Below are 21,237 nucleotides of genomic sequence, written 5' to 3'. Positions count from 1 at the left end.
ATTATAACTAATTTTTTTGATTTCATGCTATGATATTGACCTTTTGAGTGGAAATGGGCTTTCTAAAAGATTTGGTCAACTTTCTGCATCGTCAGTCTCACGACCAGAAAGCCAAAGTCAAAATAAGCACAACTGACTAGCATATAATGAAAAGTTCATTTGGAGGGAGTCCATTATAAGAAATAATGAGTTCTTAAAATAGTTGGGTTTGAATTGGATGCTATTTTCCTGTGTATGTTGAACTTGTCCTTTGTAATTGAGGAATCACTTCAAGACTTGGTATTAAGAGTAGGTGGGAGCTAGTGTTCTAGACTCTGTGAATGTAATTAATAGAGAAATGATGATCTCAGATTAAGGAAATTGGTGATAAAAATGTCAATGGACATTCTGCTATGCAGGGTTCACAATGTTTGAAACGGAACATTTCTAGAAGTTTGGAAATGAAGCCGAATGGCTAGTTCAGCATTCTTCTTTAAGAATATTTTAAAAGGAAAAGGTGTGTACCAACACAGAAGTTGGGATGCCACAATCATTTCCCTAGCTGTGTGGGGATTAAAACCTCACACCTTTTTATTTTGGTGGATGAGAACGTGATCAAAATTTTTGAGATATGTCTGTCTTTAAAGAAAAGTGATCCAGTTAATGAAGACTAAGCCATTGTTAAAGGGGTTGTTTGCTACTGAAGATTTAAGAAATTAAAGTTAGGTTAGTCTCCAATTCTGATCTGCCAAGTCTCCTAATAATTATGCAATTTACAGTCATTGATATGGGAACTTTATTTTAGTTTTCTTTTTTCATACAATACAATTTGTCTATATCTCTTCCTCTCTATAGCGGGTGGCATGATTCAAAGGTCAGTTCTTTCTTGGGCCTCTTTATTCTATCTACTGACAGCCCATAATATTAATACTTATTCATAAATACACATTTTGAATTATTACCATAATTCTTCTGTGTTTTTAAACCCAACTCTCATCCAAGATGGAACAATATAGAACAGATGAGTGATTTTAAGCTTGGGAGCAAGGTGATTTAAGAATGAATATGTCGACATAACTTTTTTTTTTGCCATTACAGCTAGAACTTGTAATTCACTGTTAGATGCTACAAAGGCCTTCTTTTGTAATTTAAAGCTAAATGAATAAATAGCTTTTCCCCTCTAGTTAACTCATCATTAGTTACTCTTTCTTTCATTTTGCTCCTGCAAAGTTTTTTGTCTAAGATAATCTTGAAAAATATATTTTTAAAAATTGATATTGAGGGGTTTTTTTAGATATTGCTGTAACCTTTGCTTTCTAAAAGTCCCTGTGAATAGAATGCTACAGGATCTTAGAGATCCAGATACCAGTGCTTCTAGCAGGTCAGACTCTTCATTGGGATCCTGTGCTATTGGTTTCCTTTATGACAGTCACTTGTTGAGGATTCAACTGCTACCACCCCTTGCTAGACAAGAACTTTGTGCACAGGTGGATGATGAAACCTCGTACTAAGTAGGATCTTGATGAGAGGGAGTCTGAGCAGCTTCCCTTTTTTCCTGTAGCTTGACCTTGTGGTCCAATTTTATCTTCAGAGATGGCCATTGGGGTCCATGAAGTCCCTGATTTGGGACCATTTTAAATATCAAAGCAAATTTAGGGGTTTTTTGTTTTGGGGGTTTTTTTAAAGACAACGGTTTCTGCACTTGTTGGTGCAGACAGAGCCTTGAAAATGGAAACCAGTTTCTAAAGTTGAAAGTTTACCGCTAGTATTTCCTGACATTCTTGTGGAGTTCACAGTTCCCACATGGTCTCTTGGAGAGGGCCTTTGCAATTGATGAAATCAACAGGAACAGTTCCTTGCTTTTTGAACCCGTTCATGGCTAGGGAGAAGTGGGGGTTAGAGAGGCTGCAATTGATGCTGCTAGAACACCCAAGGCTTCCTCCTGTCTGCCTGTCAGCTGCTTGCAGTTTTGCACTCCTTTCCAGAGCAGTCATCATGGTGTCTGGACCAATCAGTAATGTGAAGCAATATGAGCTCAACATAGATAGGGTGACCATACTTTCCAAAAGGAAAATCGGACACAGGGTGGGGTTAACTCAAGGCTCCCTCCTCTGTGTGGGGCTGGCCCAAGCTGCCCGCCTGAACACCAGCACCCCCACACACACAGACACACATAACTGCCTGGGGCCAGCACAAGCCACTCCTCCACACATGGTTAGCCAAACTGCTCTCCCAAGTCCCCCACCCCACGTGGTGCTGGGGCTGGCATCACTGCTCACCTGAGCCCTGTCTGCCTCCCACACTGCGCAGGGCTGGCATTGCCACTTGCCCCGCCGCACGTTCCTTCACACTCACCCCTCCTTTTTTTTTTTCTTTTAACAAAAGTGGGCATTTGTCCCATTTTCTCTTGCCAACTGGTCAAGGCTGAGATAGGGCTTAAAAAGTGGACTGTCCAGGCTGAAACAGGACATGTGGTCACCCTAAGAATAGGTCTAGGGGCAAAAGGATTCCAGCATTCTAGTCTTGTTTCAGTTCAGTGCAGCTCAGCTCAAACATTGATTCTCTGTGTCCTCGGCCAAGGTACACTTAAAATTTTGATCGCTGTTTCCTCAATACTTAACTACATTACTATGATGTGATGACCATTGTATATAGACTGCAATGCCTATAATTAACTCACTTGTGGCTTCACCACTTGTCCTCATTAGTCACTTTACAAATTTATGGCAATGCAACCTTTACACTACACAAGCGTGTTTTCTCCGTGTATAATACGGGAAGAAACTTGAAGAGCTAATGGAATACAACTGAGAGCAAAGCTGTCGGGGAAAAAGGGGACAGATAACAAGATAAGAGAAGAAAGGGTAAAGAGATACGGTAACATGGAAGAGGAGAGAAGAACTGAACAACAGAGAATTGGGTGCTACTAGGCAAGACAAAGAAGAGTATAGAATAGAAGGAAAACAAACAGAATTGAGAAAAGAGAAAATTGTATTGAGATAGACAGATTAAAATGGAGAATGAACGGAGAGAAAAGGGGATAAAGAAATGTCAGAGAATAAGCAGGAAAAGAGACAACCTTTAGAAAATTTGATTCATATTCTTAATTGTTTTATTACACTTCTCTGAATCCTCGTAGTTCTGAGTTTGGGGCAGAGCAGTGTACTTTTGAGTACTTACATTGTATTTATAGTGATGGCTACTCTGGAAAATCAAATAACTGAAGAATATAGTGAAGGAAAAAACACTAAACTGTCCAAGATTCCCACAACTGCTTTTCATTCTAGAAGATTCGAGTGGGACATAAACATAAACATTGACTCTTATGTACAGGCCCAGAGGTATTTGTGTCAGTGTTAACTGGTTGTTTTAGTTTAAAAATGAGCGTTCCACTGTTTTTTAAATAACGTTTTGGGGCTTAAACAACCTGACAGAGAGCCCCTTTATGTATTGTTTAAGATTTGATTATATAAACAAAAGTAATTTCAACCACTGGTGTATATCAGGTATTTTCACAGTTCTAAGCTACTTATGCCAATTAGAATGCAGCATTTCTTAATGCCATTTTATCTTTGTGGCACCATCTATGCTACTATAATTAATATTGTTTTAACATCTCCATTTTAAATCTTCATAGTTTAATAAAAGTTATGCTAGGGGAAAGAAGAGTATTCAGTATAAAAGATAAGTAATCAAATTAGCTTGTTTAAGTGTTTTAGAAAAATAAAATTCAAAACATTTAGGAAAAGTTCTGTCCTCTAATATGCATGTTGTAACTCCTGTTGACTTCAGTGGAAGTTTTGTGTGTGTGTCTGTGGACAGAATTTGACCTTGAGATGGGAGTTTATCAATGAGAAGGCCATTTGATGCATTATTTTATTTTTAGCCTTCTTCTATTATGCTGTATATTACCTAAGTAAATTGTTTGGATAATTTTATTTATTTATTTTTGCCATCTGTGATGCTGCTGAACAAATGCAGTTCTGGTCCAAATTTTGCTCCTTTACAACTATGCAGTCCCATTAACATGCACTGAGGTGGATGGGTTGCACATTTTGGTCCAGTGTTCTCATTTTTGTCTGTCTGGAGTAAGCAATTTTTGCTTAAAATTTTGATGCAAGTACCCATATATATTCTCAAGTAATTTGCTTGGTGTGAGTAGAAAATGACATTCCAAACCAAAATTAGAAAAAGAAAAGATACATCATTCGAGAGGATTTGATATGCACATAGAGCTTCTATTAATGTCAATAGGAGTTGTCCTTCCAGGTTTTGATAGCACAAGTATTGCAATCATAGACAAAAGACTAGATTCTTCTCTCATCTCAATTTAACTCCATTAGTATCAGTAGAGGTCTTTTGATTTCCACTGGTGCCAGTGAATGGAGAAACACTCCCAAGTCCTTATGTTATATTAATAGTGATGGCTACTCTGGAAAATCAAATAACTGAAGAAGAGAACTACTACTTTTGGTCAAATTCTGCCCTCCAAAGCACAGATTTAACTCATTTCAGTTCACCTTTTAAAAACTGCCCTGTTAAACTGGTGAAACAATTATTAAACACGAGAAAGTACTCAAGGACCCATTCAGTGGGACAAGAAATAATTACTGAAAATAAAAAATTAGACATGCAGCTGAATAAGAATCTTCCTGTGTAACCATTCACTTTGCAATATTCCGTTTCCTTATTTATGACAGAATTGTCTTATGCATTTTTCCGGGGAGATGAAATGAGAAAACTTGTTGATGATGTGCTAGCTATTATCTATGTTGTTGTATTATTGAGGGAGTAAATTTTGACTTTAACGCCATCATGTGCCAGCAATGCCCCTCTGCCCTGTACATTGGCCAAACCGGACAGTCTCTACGTAAAAGAAATGGACACAAATCAGACGTCAAGAATTATAACATTCAAAAACCAGTCGGAGAACACTTCAGTCTCTCTGGTCACTCGATTACAGACCTAAAAGTCCCAATATTACAACAACAAAACAACTTCAAAAAGAGACTCCAGTGAGAGACTGCTGAATTGGAAATAATTTGCAAAACTGGACATCATTAAATTAGGCTTGAATAAAGACTGGGAGTGGATGTGTCATTACACAAAGTAAAACTATTTCCCCACGTTTATTTCCCCCCCCCCTACTGTTCCTCAGATGTTCTTGTCAACTGCTGGAAATGGCCCATCTTGATTATCACAATAAAGGTTTTTTTCTTTCCTGCTGGTAATAGCTCACCTTCACTGACCACTCTCATTATAGTGTGTATGGTAACACCCTGTTTCATGTTCTCTGTGTATATAAAATCTTCTTACTATATTTTCCACTGAATGCATCCGATGAAGTGGGCTGTAGCCCACGAAAGCTTATGCTCAAATAAATGTGTTAGTCTCTCTAAGGTGCCACAAGTACTCCTGTTCTTTTTGCGGATACAGACTAACAGGCTGTTACTCTGAAACCCATAAATTAGGTGGTTGTTTTTGGAATAACAACTCACAAAATCACTTATTTAGCATACAGCATGAGAGCCTAAGGGTTTCTAACACCTATTTAGTGACATTGTTGCCCAAAGGATGAGTGGTGGGTTACTGTTTAACATTTCACAAGTAATTGAACATAATAAAATTATGTTTAGAAACTAGCAGAAGTGCAGTAATAAAAAGCTCTAAATATTAAATTTAAATTTTATACAAATACAACATTTAAAATTTAGTAGAATTTTTGCAAGGAATAAAAAGTTATAAATGCACAAGTTATAGTCAATGCACATTTAAAGTAATATAATCTATTTGTAGTTTTTGCTGACTAAAATTAAAATTTTCAGGTAAATTCAAGAAGGGTGTTGCTAAATTGCAGGGCCCGCTCCAGGCACCAGCTTTCCAAGCAGATGCTTGGGGCAGCAATGAGAATGGGGCAGCAGTCCATGTCCCGTGGCGGCAATTTGGCAGCAGCTCGACGCTCTTTTGGGGGCGGTGGTAAATCAGCGGCGACTGCTTGGGGTGGCAAAATTGGTAGAGCCATCTCTGCTAAATTGAACGGGGTTCAGGGAGGAGCTATGAGAATGCTTAAAGAATTAGAAAACGTGCCTTATCATGATACTCGGTGAGCTCAATGTATTACCTACTCTTTGTTAAAGTAAAGGGGTGACTTGATTACATTTATCAGTACCTACATGAGCAGCAAATATTTGATGATGGGTTCTTCAATCTAGCAGGTAAAGGTATAACATGATCCAGTGGCAGGAAGTTGAAGGTAGACAAATTCAGAGTGGAAATAAGGCATATGCTTTTAACTGTGAGGTTAATTCACCATGGGAACAGTTTACCAAAGGCCATAGTGGATTCTCTATCGCTGGAAAATTTTAAATCAAGACTGGATTTTTTTCTAAAAGATCTGCTCTAGGAATTATTTTGGGGACATTCAATAGCCTGTGTTATACAGAAGGTCAGAAAAGATGAACACAATGGTCCCTTCTGGCCTTGAAATCTATGAATCTGGAAATTTTTAAAAACTGGATGAAATATTTTATTTTAAAACTTCATAGTGTGCTTTCCGTGACTGGTATGAACATCCTTCGTAATACTTCCTCACTAAAGGGAAGGTGGTGGTTTGATTCAAATACCCCTAGTAGGTCCAGAACTACAATTTTTTTTTTTTTTTTTTTTTTTTTAACTAAACAGACAGTGTCTTAACCTCAGTAGACCAGACAAGTGCTTCTTGTCTGGTCTACTGAGGTTAAGACATTCTTCTTAGAAACGCTTAGTCAGTATTGTGAGGAAAAACACAGGGTAAATTATAGTGAAATAGAGTTCAGTGACATAAAATACCCATGTTTTGTGCATTACTGACCATTAACTAACTCATCATGTAGGAAAGCTAGGAGCAGTATAAGATTTGCCACTGCTTTTCTGTCCTCCACCATTAAATGTCAATCAAAGACTTTAAAAAGAGCTCTGTGTAAGCTTGGTATCTTGGTCTCACCAACAGAAGTTGGTCCAATAAAAGATATTACCTCACCCCCTTGTCTCTGTAATCAAAGTTTAGGCAAGGGAAGAAAAGAACAAGTGAAATGGGTAATTAGATGTGTACCTTAAATTTACTTCTGACCCATTTCTTTTGTGAACATAATTGTTTGCATAATCTTTTCTGCGGAACCTAATTTGAGTAAGTAAGTTTAACCTTTCCCTGCTGCTTAATTTAATTAAGCTATATTGCTCCCATAGTGTGAGTTGTCATTGTGATAGCAATGGTGTGCGAAATTCTTCGCCTTTTTCACTTTAGATGTGTGTGGAAAACTCATGACCTAAAAAATGCCAAGACACATGACAAATTGCAAATAAGGATAAAACTTGGGGAAACTACTGCTATATAAAGTTGGTCTTGAAATCAGATATAAAAGTGAAAATTTGCATCAAAATAGTGTTATAGCTGGAAATGACTTTTCAGTCTTTACAGTGACCTCCAAAAGTGTTCATTTTGTAATCACTTAACAAAAACTTCTAACTGCTGTGATTCCCTGGTTTTGTTTTTGTTTTAATAGCTTGGTAGCACTTTTAAAACAAGTCAATAAAAATTCTTTCTTAAAACAATTTGCCATGTATTTACCATTTGACTTTTGTGGTGCACCACATTTCCATGCTATGCATCATAATACTGTGCATTATATTAGGGCCGCTGAGCATGAAATGTGTAATTTCAACCATGTTGGTTGGCATTACATAAAAATTAGTTTTGAAAGTCTTAAGGGCTTCTCACAATAAGAGGCACTCTGAGCTGCATTGACAGTATTTCATTATGTGAATTTTGCATAAGGACCACAGCTGCTTTAGCAGAGAGATAGTTGGATGTACTCTCTTGTTTATAGGAACATTCTAAATCTTATTCCAGGTTTTGACTCTGATGAAGATCTTGGGCCAGTCTGTCATCATACATCGTTTCTAGGTGACGGTTTGGGGTTGATTGTTGGCTTTTATCTTTAGTAAACTTCCTTTCTGTTTCAAGTGTTTGCACGTGTGCATGGTAATGCAAGCTTTGGACCTGCGGGGGAGGAGAGGGAGAAGGCAAGGCAAGGCATGTCATGGCCAGAGTCAATAGAAAGCTGCCGGCATGGAATTTATATGGAAATCAGTTAAATCAATCTCCATAGAATATGGATTTTCCACAAACAAAGAATTTTAAATCATAATGAATCATTTACTTTTATTCTTTGCAGTGATCTGCGTGGCATATTTTTCATAAATGATTTGTGGTATATTTTGGCAGCTACACTGAATGTCCACAGATAATGATATTGGTCATTGGGATATAGGCTAAGTTCCAAGCACATTGGGCATGTATGCTGGTGGCCCTCATCTAGTATTTTTGGTACTTGACAGTGCTTTCACGAAATAAAAGCTACTTTTTATACTTAAATATGACAAAATAAGTGCATAAAAATAGCACTTGTATACTTCTTTTCAAATATATAGATAACCAGCAGCTTATACAATGTGTCTGAAATGTTAGAATAATAAAAATGGAACTGTGAAAATTTCTGTGGAATTTGATGCTTTAGCTTTCCATGAATCGGTATCGTCACTGGTCATAGCCCCTGTTTCTCAGGTCTTCTGTGGATTGCAGTGAGATCAATTTACTATTCAAATTAGCATTAACTAGTCAAAACAAATCTATCACTCTGCTGATATTTGCAAACCAGATGTTGATGCAGATGTTGGAAAGAGTAACTAACTGGAACAAATTGTATATCTGCTGATTATCCTCAAAGCTATCATGTAGAAATCTACTTCCCAGGCTCTAACTATGTCCAAATAATTAATTGTACATTGGCCTTTGATTTTTTTTATTTTGTATATGAAATTATGTTTACAAATTAGCTTTACATTAGCTTTGTTTTTGCCTTTACAGATCAGAGAGTGGCATCTTTTTGCACCCTGAATGATATGCAGCAAGCTCCAGGTTTGGAAGGTGCTCAAGAGTTACCTTTGAATGAAGGGCCAACAAATGGAAAAGATTTCATTGATGCTACTGGGTATGTAAGATTTAGCGCACTTTTATTATGAAGCAGATGACACACTTCCTCTTAATATGGTCTATTACGTGTTCTGAATAACTTCTGAAATTACGTGATGATCTTAACACAGCCTAACTTTCTTTACTTTTCCAAGCCAAGAAAATAATTTATTCTAACTAGAGGAGGTACTTATTCAAAGAACAAGGTGTTAAAATGCCCAAATTATATCAAAATTGAGACTCCCCTGTAAATATTGCAAAAAATACCTTTTACAATTATGGCATTCCCAAAAGTTTAGGAGTTCAACTAAGATTCAGAGTTACCGTATTATAAGCCAATATCTTTGAAGAACTGTCAGAGCAGTAAGATATGGGAGAGAATTATTTTGGTTTACCTACTGCTTTCTGGATATTAAGAACAATTTTTGCAGTTCATCAACTTGTGACTGTTATCCTGCTAACTTGTCAAGTTCATAGATCATGACAAGCCAAACAATGAGATTGTTTAATATAATCATTGCCCTGAGGGATAAAAATCCAGAGGAATCTTGCATGCAGTGCTGAGCTAGCTCATTGAATCACTGGACAAATGCTCCTTCCTATGTCTTGGCCTGCCATAACAACTACATCTCTCTGTGTAATGCTATGAAGAAGAATTATCAAAGATAAACTACAATGGCAGACACAGTTATTCTTGTTTTTGAAAAAATTAACTTCTTTAACAAAGTCACAATACCAAGTAATTTGTACACACCATACCAAAAATACTGCTCATTTGAAATTAACAGGAGTGGCTGAGTGTCCAGCATTTTTGAAAATTAGGGGCTTACTTTTCTTACAACTTGTACCTACAGATGACTTTTGGTGCCCAACTTCAGGCACCTTTTGTTGTGTTGGGCATAGTGTTTTCAAATATAAGCAGAGATACTGGACTACAATTCTGGAGCAAGGGTTGGATTCCACAGCTACAAAGTCATCCAGTGTGTAGCTCCCTGACTACCAGAAGAAGATCAGATGAAGCCCAGTCTTGGTCATGTTCAGGTTTACATGCAAGATCTACCTCTGTAATGGCTTTCACCAAGTAATTGCAACTTTCCAGGACCAACCAACAATTTGGAATACTGAAGGTGAAATAGTAGAAGGCAAGGACACGTACACACTAGGAACTAAAGAGGCTGTGAGAAATCGGCCCTTCAAGGAACACACACTGCCATCTGTAACTGTTTTATGGCACATATAGCACAGTGATAGTTGCCTTAGAAAACAAGATAAATATATAAATGGCCATATGGAAGAATATGTATCTCAACATACCTGCTTCTTCAACCATTTCCAATATCAACGCTCAAGTAATTTCTATGAATTTGGGGGGTACTCTGGAAAATTTTAGATCCATTAATAAAATGCTGTTGGCATGGGACAGACCTAATCCTGTTCTTTCATACTTCATTCTAATCAAATGGGTAATGCCAGCATTAGGTCCTTATCCTTTGAAAAGTCTGTTAGCACGAATATACAAAGGAATATATACAAAATTTTATTCAGCATCTTTTGGAATGACTGACTTCCAGGATGAGTGGAACGTATTCAGCTTACTGTTTGCTATTTTTGATTATCACCAAGGGCAAAATAAAACAGAATAGAAAGAAAATTATTCCAGTATGAAGGAGGCTGCAGTGTTTTATACTACGATGCAGGCCTGTCAGTGAACAGACACCTTTTCTTGGCTCTTGCTGAGAAAACAGTCCAGAAAACTTTAAAGCTCATCAGCACTCAGTGAACTTCCTAAGGAACATCAGTGGCTATAACAGTTTGCCAGGGTCTGATGTCCCTTTTTTAAAAAGAGAAGACTGCTTTTAAATATCTCATATGTGGTCTTGTGCTTCGTTTGAAGAGTCTCTGGCAAGCCATGATAAAAAAAAAAGTATCATGGGGTTGAGGAGGAGCTTCTGCTTCTGCCTTAGGAAGATTGTCCATGCATAGGAAAGTGGTTCAGCACCTTGGGAGGCTAATTAATGGGAATCCAGGGGTTGCCAGGATCCCTCCAGGACTAGGAATATCTAGGCACCACTGGTGGTCAGGTCTGCAGAATCCTCAGCCTTTGTGGAAGAGGAATTTAGGTAGCCTTGATGATCGGAGATTTCAGGTAGCAGAAGTTGTATCAGAACTTAAATCTGGATCCCTTTTGCGATACCTGTAGACCAATGACGCTTCTGAATTTTTTGAAGTCAGGAGACACGTCAGCACATCAGGTTGGAGCATTCTGTGTCCAAAGCTATGGAGTTGCTTCAGCATTAGCAAGAGAAACTCCAGTTAGAGTATTCACTTCCTCTTAGAAGAAATTGCACTGAGCAATTAAGTGACGACATTTATTTATTTATTTATTTATTTATTTATTTATTTATTTTTATTTATCATTATTTACTATTTGTTGGATTACTGTAACGTCCAAGAGCCCTAGTCATAGACCAGGACCCCATTGTGTAAGCAAGCGCTATACATACACACAACAAGATAGTATCTGCCTCAAGTAGGCATTTTAGTTGCCTTCGGACATATACTGGTATATGGACAATTACTAAAGTAACTCTTCTTTTCTCTGTAGTTGCATCTAGCACCGTTTCAGCACTCAAAAGCAGCCAAACATTGATGCTGAGTAAATGAAGCTTGTGCAGCTCAATGAGGCTGGGTCTCTCTGCTCCATCCACCTCCTTCCTCTCAAGCTTAAGTACACTGTAGAAAGCACATGGACAGCCAGGAAGTTGGGAGGTCTGCAGCTACAAATCACTGCTGCAGGAGGAGCTTTGCACCTAAGGACTTTTGGGTGGGCAATAGTTGGGGTAGATGCCTGTCCTGCAGAGCACTTCTGATCTTCGCCAGAAAAAAGTGCTTTGCTCTAGAGAAGACAAGGCAACTACCTCCTCCAAGCATCTCTTAGGAGACCTCTGAACCTTAAAAGGTTCATGTAACTGGAAGGTTTATGTCAGGCCTCCCCGGGCCATCAGTGCTCTAGTAATGCAGACCTTGAAAGATCAGCCTGAAGCATTCTCAAGTGGTGTTAAAAATATTTCTTTGAATAAATTGTGTAGTTTTCCTTCTATCAAATTCAGCAGGAGGAAATCCAGTCCCTGCTAGCCAAGAATGTCAGACCCTACTGACCCCACCATACACCCCGCTTTAAAGATAAAGGGCTTGCTTATGAGCACCTCCTAATTTCTTTCCAAAGAATTCTATTGAAATCCGTCATTTTTCCCTATCTCCATTACCATATTTAAAAAGTCCTTCTCTAAAAAATCAGTGTGAAAATGACTCCTGGGACTTTAGTCGTCATTAAACAAAGTGCTTGAAGGCTATGCAGCTTATTGTTTCCTCTTTAATATCAAATACAATTGGCTCCCTTATTTCCAAGAGTGCCATGTCTAGATGGTTCTCTGCACATTTCATTGCTATGCCTTTGCAGATCTGCAACTTTGACTGAATATGCCTTTACATTGCGTTAGAGAGATTTCTGCTTCTGCAGCCAAATCCTGGTCAGTTTCCATCTAGGAGACTTGCAGGGTAGCATGTGACGTTTTCTGCTTGAAATTAGCATCTAATGTGGGGTAGAATCTGGTCTTCAGATCACCACTCACTACCTTATCTCCCTTCAAAGTTGAGTTCTGTAATCTTTTGTTACAATCCACAGACACACACACCCCACCTTAAACACACTTTGCTTTGTTTATTTCTACCTTTCATTTGGATGGAACTGATCAGTGGGTGTTGTGTAACTCTGCACAGCAGGGATGGCATATAGTGCCCCCAGCTGGAACAAGGGGCTTAAGTCTTCAGCATCATGCGAGTTCACTGTCTGGTGACTTGGTACAAGAAAAGACAGCAGCTGTGTGTCTTCAGAGAACAAATACAGGCAAACCATTAGCCCCTGCTTACAGTTGAAGCAGAGAGACTGTAACTTTCTTAAGGCCACAAAGGGAATAAGTACCCTAGTGCCTCACACCAGTCTGGTGCTTGAAGCTCTAGACTGCCACCTGGCTTCTATCCTCTCCACTAGGGAGTTGTGGGTTTCAAAAACAGGAAGATTCAGTAATAGAATGTATCTGTTTTAAAATCTTTGATTTGTTTTGCTTTTCAACTTGCGGAGTGGAAGAAAGGGGAAAGGGAGGGAACTTTAGTCTTTTTGCTTATTAGGGTGTCACTTTTAATTAGAACCAATTTTAGACAAATTAATCTACTTACATGGTAAAACACATTTCTCCTCAATGACTTTAAACTCACATTACCATCTCCAGCTAGTGTACATTTGAAATAGCAAAAATGCATGCAGGCATTCCATGTTCAGTGTTGTCAAACCTGTCCAATTTGCTAACTTGCATGAAGTAGCTGATTCAGCTTTGTATATTTCTTCAGCGTCTCTCATGTAGATGAAATAATTCACATTACGTCTAATTTAATCTGTGAATGTGTATGTAACTGTCTCCCAAAGTGTTCACTTTCATAAGCAGGACAACAGCTCTTCTCTGCATTTTCTCTCAGTCATGCATTTGATTAACCTGTGGCTATATTTTGTACGTTTGACCTTTAAAGACAAAATGTTAGTCTTCATAAAGTCACTGGTTTATCTTTTTACTTGAAATGGCACAATTGCAGACCAGAGAAGAGAACTAAAATAACCTATATGTTTATAATCTTTGCTGTTGCAACTTGCTTTGTTACTAATGTTCCTTATCAGAAAGCAGCTTGTTAACAAATGCACTCTTCGCATTAATTAGTTGAATAGTTAATTTGCACTGTGAATACATGTGCGAGTAAGATCTGAAGCATTTCCTTTTCAAAGTCATTTTTCATTTCTGCTTCATTAGTGTGAGATGTAGCAAGGTATTTCAAACATCACAGTAGTGGGTTCGTGCTTGAGCAAGTCTATTGTTGCTTTTTTCAGCTGACATGCCCAATTGGCCCTGGGTCAATTGTTTTTTGTGATGTGACCCTATAAGAGTATGTTTTATTGACATTAAGGAAGGGAAGTATTTTGAACTAACTCTGGAGTGAAGTTGTTGTTTACTTTGTAGGGAGCACACACCATCTACTCTGACTGGAAAAGTAAATCAGCTGGAAGTGATCCTCCGGCAACTACAAACTGACCTCCGGAAGGTAAAAATCTCTTCATAAGAATTAAATGTCTCCATTGCTCTCCAATAGAAATAACTATACTTGTATAGTACCTTCCATCCAAGGGTTTCAAAGAGCGGGTTAATGTGGACAAAAAGGGGACATTTAACATTATATGCTGCACCTAGAGGGGATTGAGAAGGCCTAACTTCAGATCAAGAACTGCTGCAGGAGAAGCTGGGATAGAATTATAAAGCCAGGTGGAGGCTGCAGGGAAGGAGCATGCAGTCACTCCCTAGAGGGAAAGAGAGTTGGTCATGAACAATGTGGAAGTCTAGGGCGAAAGTGAGCCATGAGATCCTGCCCTGAACTGTGTAGTCAGACAAGAGGCCAAGAGGGGTGAAGTAGTCATGGAGAGCAGAGGATGCTCCAGTGGTAAATCTAGAGATACGACAGGAGATAGACATGAGGTAGGAAGGAGCCCAGGGAAACAGCAACAGAAACTGAGCAGACCTGCACTGTTAGTCATAGGGTCCCTGGGCTAGAACCCAGAGTTGTGGGCAGGCCCAGGTTCCTCTACCCACCGGTGACTGGGAAGTGGCAAAGTATCTAGAGGTGAAACAGAAGACTGTCTGAAGCGGCATCCAGACAACTTGTCCGGTTGGACTTTGATACCCTGGAATGGGAGACTGTATAGCGACTTGACTAGAGAGACGAGTCAAAAAGATGGAGCACTTCAAGTCGTGAGCAACCAATGATGGGGGCGCCATGTGGGTTGAAAGCTAATTCTCAGACCTAGTCACCAGGAGGCATACCTGCAGTGAGTGCAGCCATTTACAATCCATGAAACTATATGCCAGGAGTATGATATTCAACTTGCAGATGAGTAAACTGGGGCACAGAATGGTTTGTGGCATGACTGGAATCAAACAGTGAGTTAGTGACAGAGCTGGAAACAGGAACATGGGTGTCAGATCAGTTAAGCAACAGGCCACATATTGCTTTAAGTGATGAAATAAACCATTAGAGGGAAATGATTGAAGCCAAACATTTTGCATTAGCTTTGTATTTGTAAAATCAAATCCTTACAGAATTCCTTACTTGAATTCTTCTGTATCGCTTGTTAATCCTCTGATCTTGAATCTTTTCTTTGGGAAAACACATATGGGAGGTTTCACAATTTTTCAGTTCCTACTTTTAGGGATGAGTCTAATCTGAACTGTAGAATAACTTTTTAGTGCTCAAATCTTTGTTGTACAGAAATTGGGTTCTACAGTTCTCATACAGAAATTGCATTTAGTTTTCTTTTTAGCCTGCAATGTTATCTTCTTCAGTACAACACTGCAACAAATTTGGGAATTCAGTTTACAATTCAATTGCTGTCATAATGGATTAGGGAGCTAAAGTAAACAGAGCTCTGAGACTCGCTTAGAAATATGAGCAATGAAACCAATGTCATCCTGGCTACTTACTTTATTCAACTTATATTTTTAATAACCAGGAAAAACAAGACAAAGCCGTTCTCCAAGCTGAGGTCCAGCATTTGAGACAAGATAACATGAGACTTCAGGAGGAGTCTCAAACAGCAGCCGCTCAACTAAGAAAATTCACAGAATGGTTTTTCAATACCATAGACAAGAAATCCTAATGTCTAGGCCCCTGGAAAGCACTATTTGAACTGCGTAACAGCTGTATTTTTGAATTAACGAAATATAATTTCATTGTGTTCACAATCCATTTTAGATGTTTCTGCTGTATTCTCTGTCCAGCTCTATTCATTTGAACAAGACTGAGGGCCATGTGGATCTATCTTTGTATTCATTTGAAGAAAGCAGAGAATAGCAGACATTTGTTTGTGTGAAGATGAATGTAAAATTCTTGGTGTCATTTTAGACATTTTTAGAAGATGCTTTGGGTTGGGGTTGCCTGAAGAGGAACGTTTTGGGTTTTATTTCCTGTATTTCAGGTCCTCTGGTGAAGATGTTTAAATCAATTTACAGTAGCTTGGGCTTCAGTATTGTAAGATAAAAAGAATAATCAGACATATACCTTAATGTTTAAAAGGTGCTCTATTTTTTGTATGTACAGTAGTTTATTTCCACAGTCACACGGTCATAGCAATAAGAAAGGAGGTATAGTGAATAGTCACAAAGCTGTGTTTATAAAACGTTAGCACTGATGTGTTTAACACTAGTTTGGATGCAGATACATTAGAGATTATTTATTTGCAGGAACAAATGGTGCCTGAATATAAACAGTGTTCTGATTTTCTAAAGATACACATGCCTTGTAAATGGCTCACTGGGTTAGCCCACTCCAACTTCAGATAATTTTGTATAGTTGATGTTCAGCTAAAACAGTTATACTGCTTAACTATTAAAATCATGTATGGTGTGAGCCAGCCAATCACTTGTACAATGCCAAATTTGTTTCTTTGTACAGAAGCTTTGATCAAGTGTCTTGTATTTAACACCTTTATTTAAGCTTATTTAACCTTCAGTTGTTAATTTTATAAAGTTTTTGTTTTATCTGCACTATGGTGAAGACAGTTGGTTGCGAGCTGTAATATTTTTAGCTTGCTGAGACTGTACTGAGGCATACTAGAAAATTCTAATGATTGGATGCTGCTAGTACACTATTTGTATGCTTTAACATTTTTAACTGTTTCATTTGAGATGAACATACATTTTGCTTTTTTAATAAACGTTAAAAATATAAACTTCAAAAAATATTTGTTTTTCATCATACAACATACATCCAATTCCACTGTCCATAGTTTAGGTTTCTGTTCAGTCCACTTTGAATGTCGTGCATAAATGTGTTCATCTGTGATCTTACTTTGTTCTGATCCTGAGAAAATCTAAGCAGGCGTAGCTCCCATTCATTTCTCAGGATCAGCCCACAAAGTTGATGCCATCTTTGGTGTGATCTGATCTATACCTGACAGGGTAGCTATTCTGATCAGGGAGCAAAAACTATCCAGCTACTTATGTGTATTGACCTAAAAGAACTATCACTACACCACGGAGAAATATAGAAAAATCACTCAACAGGCATCAAGTATTTAAAAAATGTATCTTAATGCCAGATACTCTGCCATCTTTAGTGTGTGCAGTCAAAGATTTGATTGTTAGCATCTGCAAGATATGAAAGCATGCTGCTGATAGCTTAGGCTATTTTATGTTCATCTTCTTTTGCTGCAATTCCACATATAGTACTATCCTTAAAATCTATTGGAAAGGTGCAATTATAGGAATGAATTGAAGCTAACGAGCCCCTTTGATGTTAGTCTGCCAAGAAGAGCCAGTTTGAGACTGTGATGTTGTTGAAAGCACAGGCACAAAAAATGGATTCTAAATGAATACAGAAAGTCACATTTAAAGCCCAATGTAAAAGCTCTCAAAGCTTTAAGTGCATAAACTCAGCTGATACAAATTATTCTTCATCCACTATTATGTACTGTGTGGGCCAAATTATGTTTTCTGAAGTGGAACAAAGAGCTGTCTCTGCTAAAATGTTTGGATGAACAATAGGAAAAGTCATCTTTGGGCAGAGAATATCAAGGCTTTGACCAAAATTTCAATATCACAATTTACTAGTGAAATGGGGGTTACAGGGGAGGGGCGGAAGAAAGGGACTGCATTCTGAGTCCCTGTACTTCTTTTAGCAATGGCTCTGATTCTAACATGCTGGGCAATGTCTGGCAAAAAGCTCCATTAAGTTACAGTAATTAAACATGGCAGTCATGTGTTTCACTAGAATCTGATTTAAACACCTTGCAAAAGTCATTAGTCAACCCATCTGGGCTGGACACCTTGCCAAATTGCAAAGTGTACAACCTTCACAATTTGTCAAAAAATGTGCCTTCACAAAATGTGCCTTCAAGAGAGGCTTTTGGTCTTTGGAAGCTGTGCTAACTGAAGTGAACCCAAAGAAGGGGCTTTTTCTGGAGAGGTAGTATTGAGTTTTATAATAGTTCATAAAACTTTTTAGATAATATTTATTAGCAGAATATAGTGTATATACACTAATTCCTGTTTTTAGCTGCTGAAATAACTACGATAATGAACTGTGCAAAAGAAGTTTGGCAAGTAGATTTCTTCTCTTTCCCTCCCTCCTGGTCTCAAACACTTGAATATTTTGTTCCCAAAAGTGAGAAAAATCACTCAAGGATTGTGACCCCCTTACTCTGATTGTAACTCCCAATAATCATTCAGTCATGTGCTGCCACAGTAAATGAATCTACTTGTGTAACTGCTTGCCACCAAGAGGGAAGAGGTTCACAATCTGGCCTTAAATGTTTAATGATATGTGCAATCAATCAATTTTACCACAAACCTTATTCCAGATTTGAGGTAGAGATTTGATTATCTACTCTTTTCAGGTTTCAGAGTAGCAGCCGTGTTAGTCTGTATCTGCAAAAAGAAGAGGAGGACTTGTGGCACCTTAGAGACTAACAAATTTGAGCATAAGCTTTCGTGAGCTACAGCATCCGATGAAGTTAGCTGTCGCTCACGAAAGCTTATGCTCAAATAAATTTTAGTCTCTAAGGTGCCACAAGTCCTTCTTTTCTTTCTACTCTTTTCAGTCATCTTTTCAGAGGAACTTAGTGCTCAGGAAAATAATGGACTAAACGCTAGCAAGAAGCGCAGCCATAGTACTGACACAACTTTCCTAGCACCTCAGTGCTGACCTGCAGAATTCCAGTGTTAAACAGAAATCAATGATCTGTGCCGAATTTTAAGCTGTTTTGGTAATGTGAACAAATGTCCAATAGCGGCTACAATGAGACCACAAAATGGTTTTTGCTTCCAACCTAAAGGTGCGATAATGTGTATCATAGTCTGTCATAAATATAAAGGGAAGGGTAAACACCTTTAAAATCCCTCCTGGCCAGAGGAAAAACCCTTTCACCTGTAAAGGGTTAAGAAGCTAGGATAACCTTGCTGGCACCTGACCAAAATGACCAATGAGGAGACAAGATATTTTCAAAGCTGGATGGGGGGAGAAACAAAGGCGCTCTGTCTGTGTTATGCTTTTTCCGGGAACAGAACAGGAATGGAATCTTAGAACTTAGTAAGTAATCTAGCTAGATATGCGTTAGATTCTGATGCCTTTAAATGGCTGAGAAAATAAGCTGTGCTGAATGGAATGTGATTTTTTTTGTGTTTGTGTCTTTTTGTAACTTAAGGTTTTGCCTAGAGGAATTCTCTGTTTTGAATCTGATTACCCTGTAAGATATTTCCATCCTGATTTTACAGAGGCGATTCTTTTTACTTCTATTAAAATTCTTTTTAAGGATCTGAATGCTTTTTTCATTAAGTTCCAAGGGTTTGGGTCTGTGGTCACCTATGCAAATTGGTGAGGATTTTTATCAAACCTTCCCCAGGAAAGGGGGTGTAAGATTTGGGAGGATTTTGGGGGGAAAGACGTTTCCAAACTGGCTCTTTCTCACTTATATCCCTGTTAGACATTTGGTGGTGGCAGCGAAAGTCCAAGGGCAAAAGATAAAATAGTTTGTACCTTGGGGAAGTTTTAACCTAAGCTGGTAAAAATTAGCTTAGGAGGTTTCCATGCAGGTCCCCATATCTGTACCCTAAAGTTCAGAGTGGGGAAGGAACCTTGACATAGTTTAATACAGAGATTGTCTTTTGGGGCCACCCACCCAGCCATTCAGGACCACGTGGACTATTCCACTTCCTATTCATGATCTCATAACACCCTTGTGGCAACTACAGAAATTGCTTACATGTTAATATTTTCTTTTTCTTTTCTAAAGATACTGATGCAGAACTGTTTTTGGTATGATTTCTACTCCTGAGGATGTAGAACTTAATCATATTGTGGTCATTATTATTTAGTGCAGAAGCTATGTCTACTTCTTGAACCAGCTCCTGTGTATTCCTTTTATATGCTCTATATTTAGCTGTTTGAAGAAGCAATTGTTTAAGGTGTTGAAAATTACGTCTCTAAAACCTGTTCCATTGGGACATTTGACTATATTATCTTCACTGAGATGCATGTCACAATTACTGTGCTCTTTACAATAAATATGCTAGCACTAATAGCCAAAAGGCTTAACGAAACGTGGACATTATTTAATTTGAATGCATCAGAACCATCTACATTATCTCTGATCAATTTGTCCTTTTTTCTGGTCTACCACCACCAAGTTTAGTTGGAAAAAGAACTTATCTTGAACACCAAAGACAAAAAGCTTAGTGAACCTCTAAGCTTCATTTCCATTTTGATCAGCTTGGCAATGTGCTATGACTATTTGAGGGGCTGGAGTTATCGCTCACTGAATAAAACGTGACTCCATGGTTGTGTTAATGTTTAAGTACTAGCCATCAACATAGCTCCCCACAATTACTAATACCATCGTCCCCCTTTGGGTTCAGAATTAACTGGTAACTGGTCATTTTTTTACTAAGAAATATCACTCTCATGAAAATCTGAGCCTTATTTGCACTGAAGAATTCTGAGTTTCTAAAGCTTTGACTATGTAGGTTCCTTTCCAGGTGGTGGATCCTCTTATGTAACCCCTGACATGCAATGCCTCTCTTCAACAAGAGCTACTCCCCTCCTGTGCAAGGAGAAAAAGCCCCCAAACATTCCATGAAGCATATTTCAGTGAGTGCTGGAGGAATGCAGCCTCCATCCATGTGTCCTTGAGGAAATTTACCACCCACAAGATTGTCCTTTGATCGAGTGTGCAACCAGACCATAGTTGAAATGTACTGCTGTTGACTGTCCTATGACCACATAGCTCTAAGGTGCTGGAGCTGTTCTCTCTTTCTTCCCCCCTCATATCTACTTCTGGGCACCCAATCAGAATAATAATCAGGATGAGCAAAGTAATCCTTCTTGGATCCCTGTCTCTGACCATAGTTTTATAACATAATAAACCTTCCTTTCTTTCCCAGAACCTGATCCCTTTCCTACAACTTGATGGCTTGGAAGGCTAAGCAGGCCCAAGGTATTCTCAATGAGAGTTTGATATACTTAGCACACAACAGAAAATGGACTCAACCTACTACCAGTTTTGAAGCATCTTCATATGGCAAGGCACTAAAAAAGGTACTAGTGTCCTTTCCTGCTCTCTCCTATACACTATAGTTCCAGTTACAAAAATAGGAGGT

At 38.4% G+C, this 21,237-nt stretch overlaps 1 protein-coding gene across 18 annotated transcripts in view; it reads left to right on the top strand.

The window, feature by feature from the left end:
- Window positions 1-18,433, top strand: part of SIPA1L2 (signal induced proliferation associated 1 like 2) — a 260,821-nt gene extending 242,388 nt beyond the window's left edge. For 10 of the 18 annotated variants that reach the window (XM_043511364.1, XM_043511368.1, XM_043511365.1 and 7 more), the window contains 4 exons: window positions 7,868-7,921; window positions 8,885-9,008; window positions 14,056-14,137; window positions 15,597-18,433. In XM_043511364.1, the coding sequence (XP_043367299.1) occupies window positions 7,868-7,921; window positions 8,885-9,008; window positions 14,056-14,137; window positions 15,597-15,743 (407 nt within the window). In that variant the 3' untranslated portion in view covers window positions 15,744-18,433. The remainder of the gene's footprint in view (window positions 1-7,867; window positions 7,922-8,884; window positions 9,009-14,055; window positions 14,138-15,596) is intronic. The other 8 variants (XM_038395712.2, XM_043511372.1, XM_043511369.1 and 5 more) reach the window with 4 other exon arrangements.
- The last annotated feature ends 2,804 nt before the right edge of the window (window positions 18,434-21,237 follow it).

The sequence above is a fragment of the Dermochelys coriacea genome, chromosome 3 (assembly GCF_009764565.3).
Source record: "Dermochelys coriacea isolate rDerCor1 chromosome 3, rDerCor1.pri.v4, whole genome shotgun sequence".
Taxonomy (NCBI): Eukaryota; Metazoa; Chordata; order Testudines; family Dermochelyidae; genus Dermochelys; species Dermochelys coriacea.
Note: the sequence above shows the minus strand (reverse complement) of the source record. Positions and strands in the feature narration are given on the sequence as shown.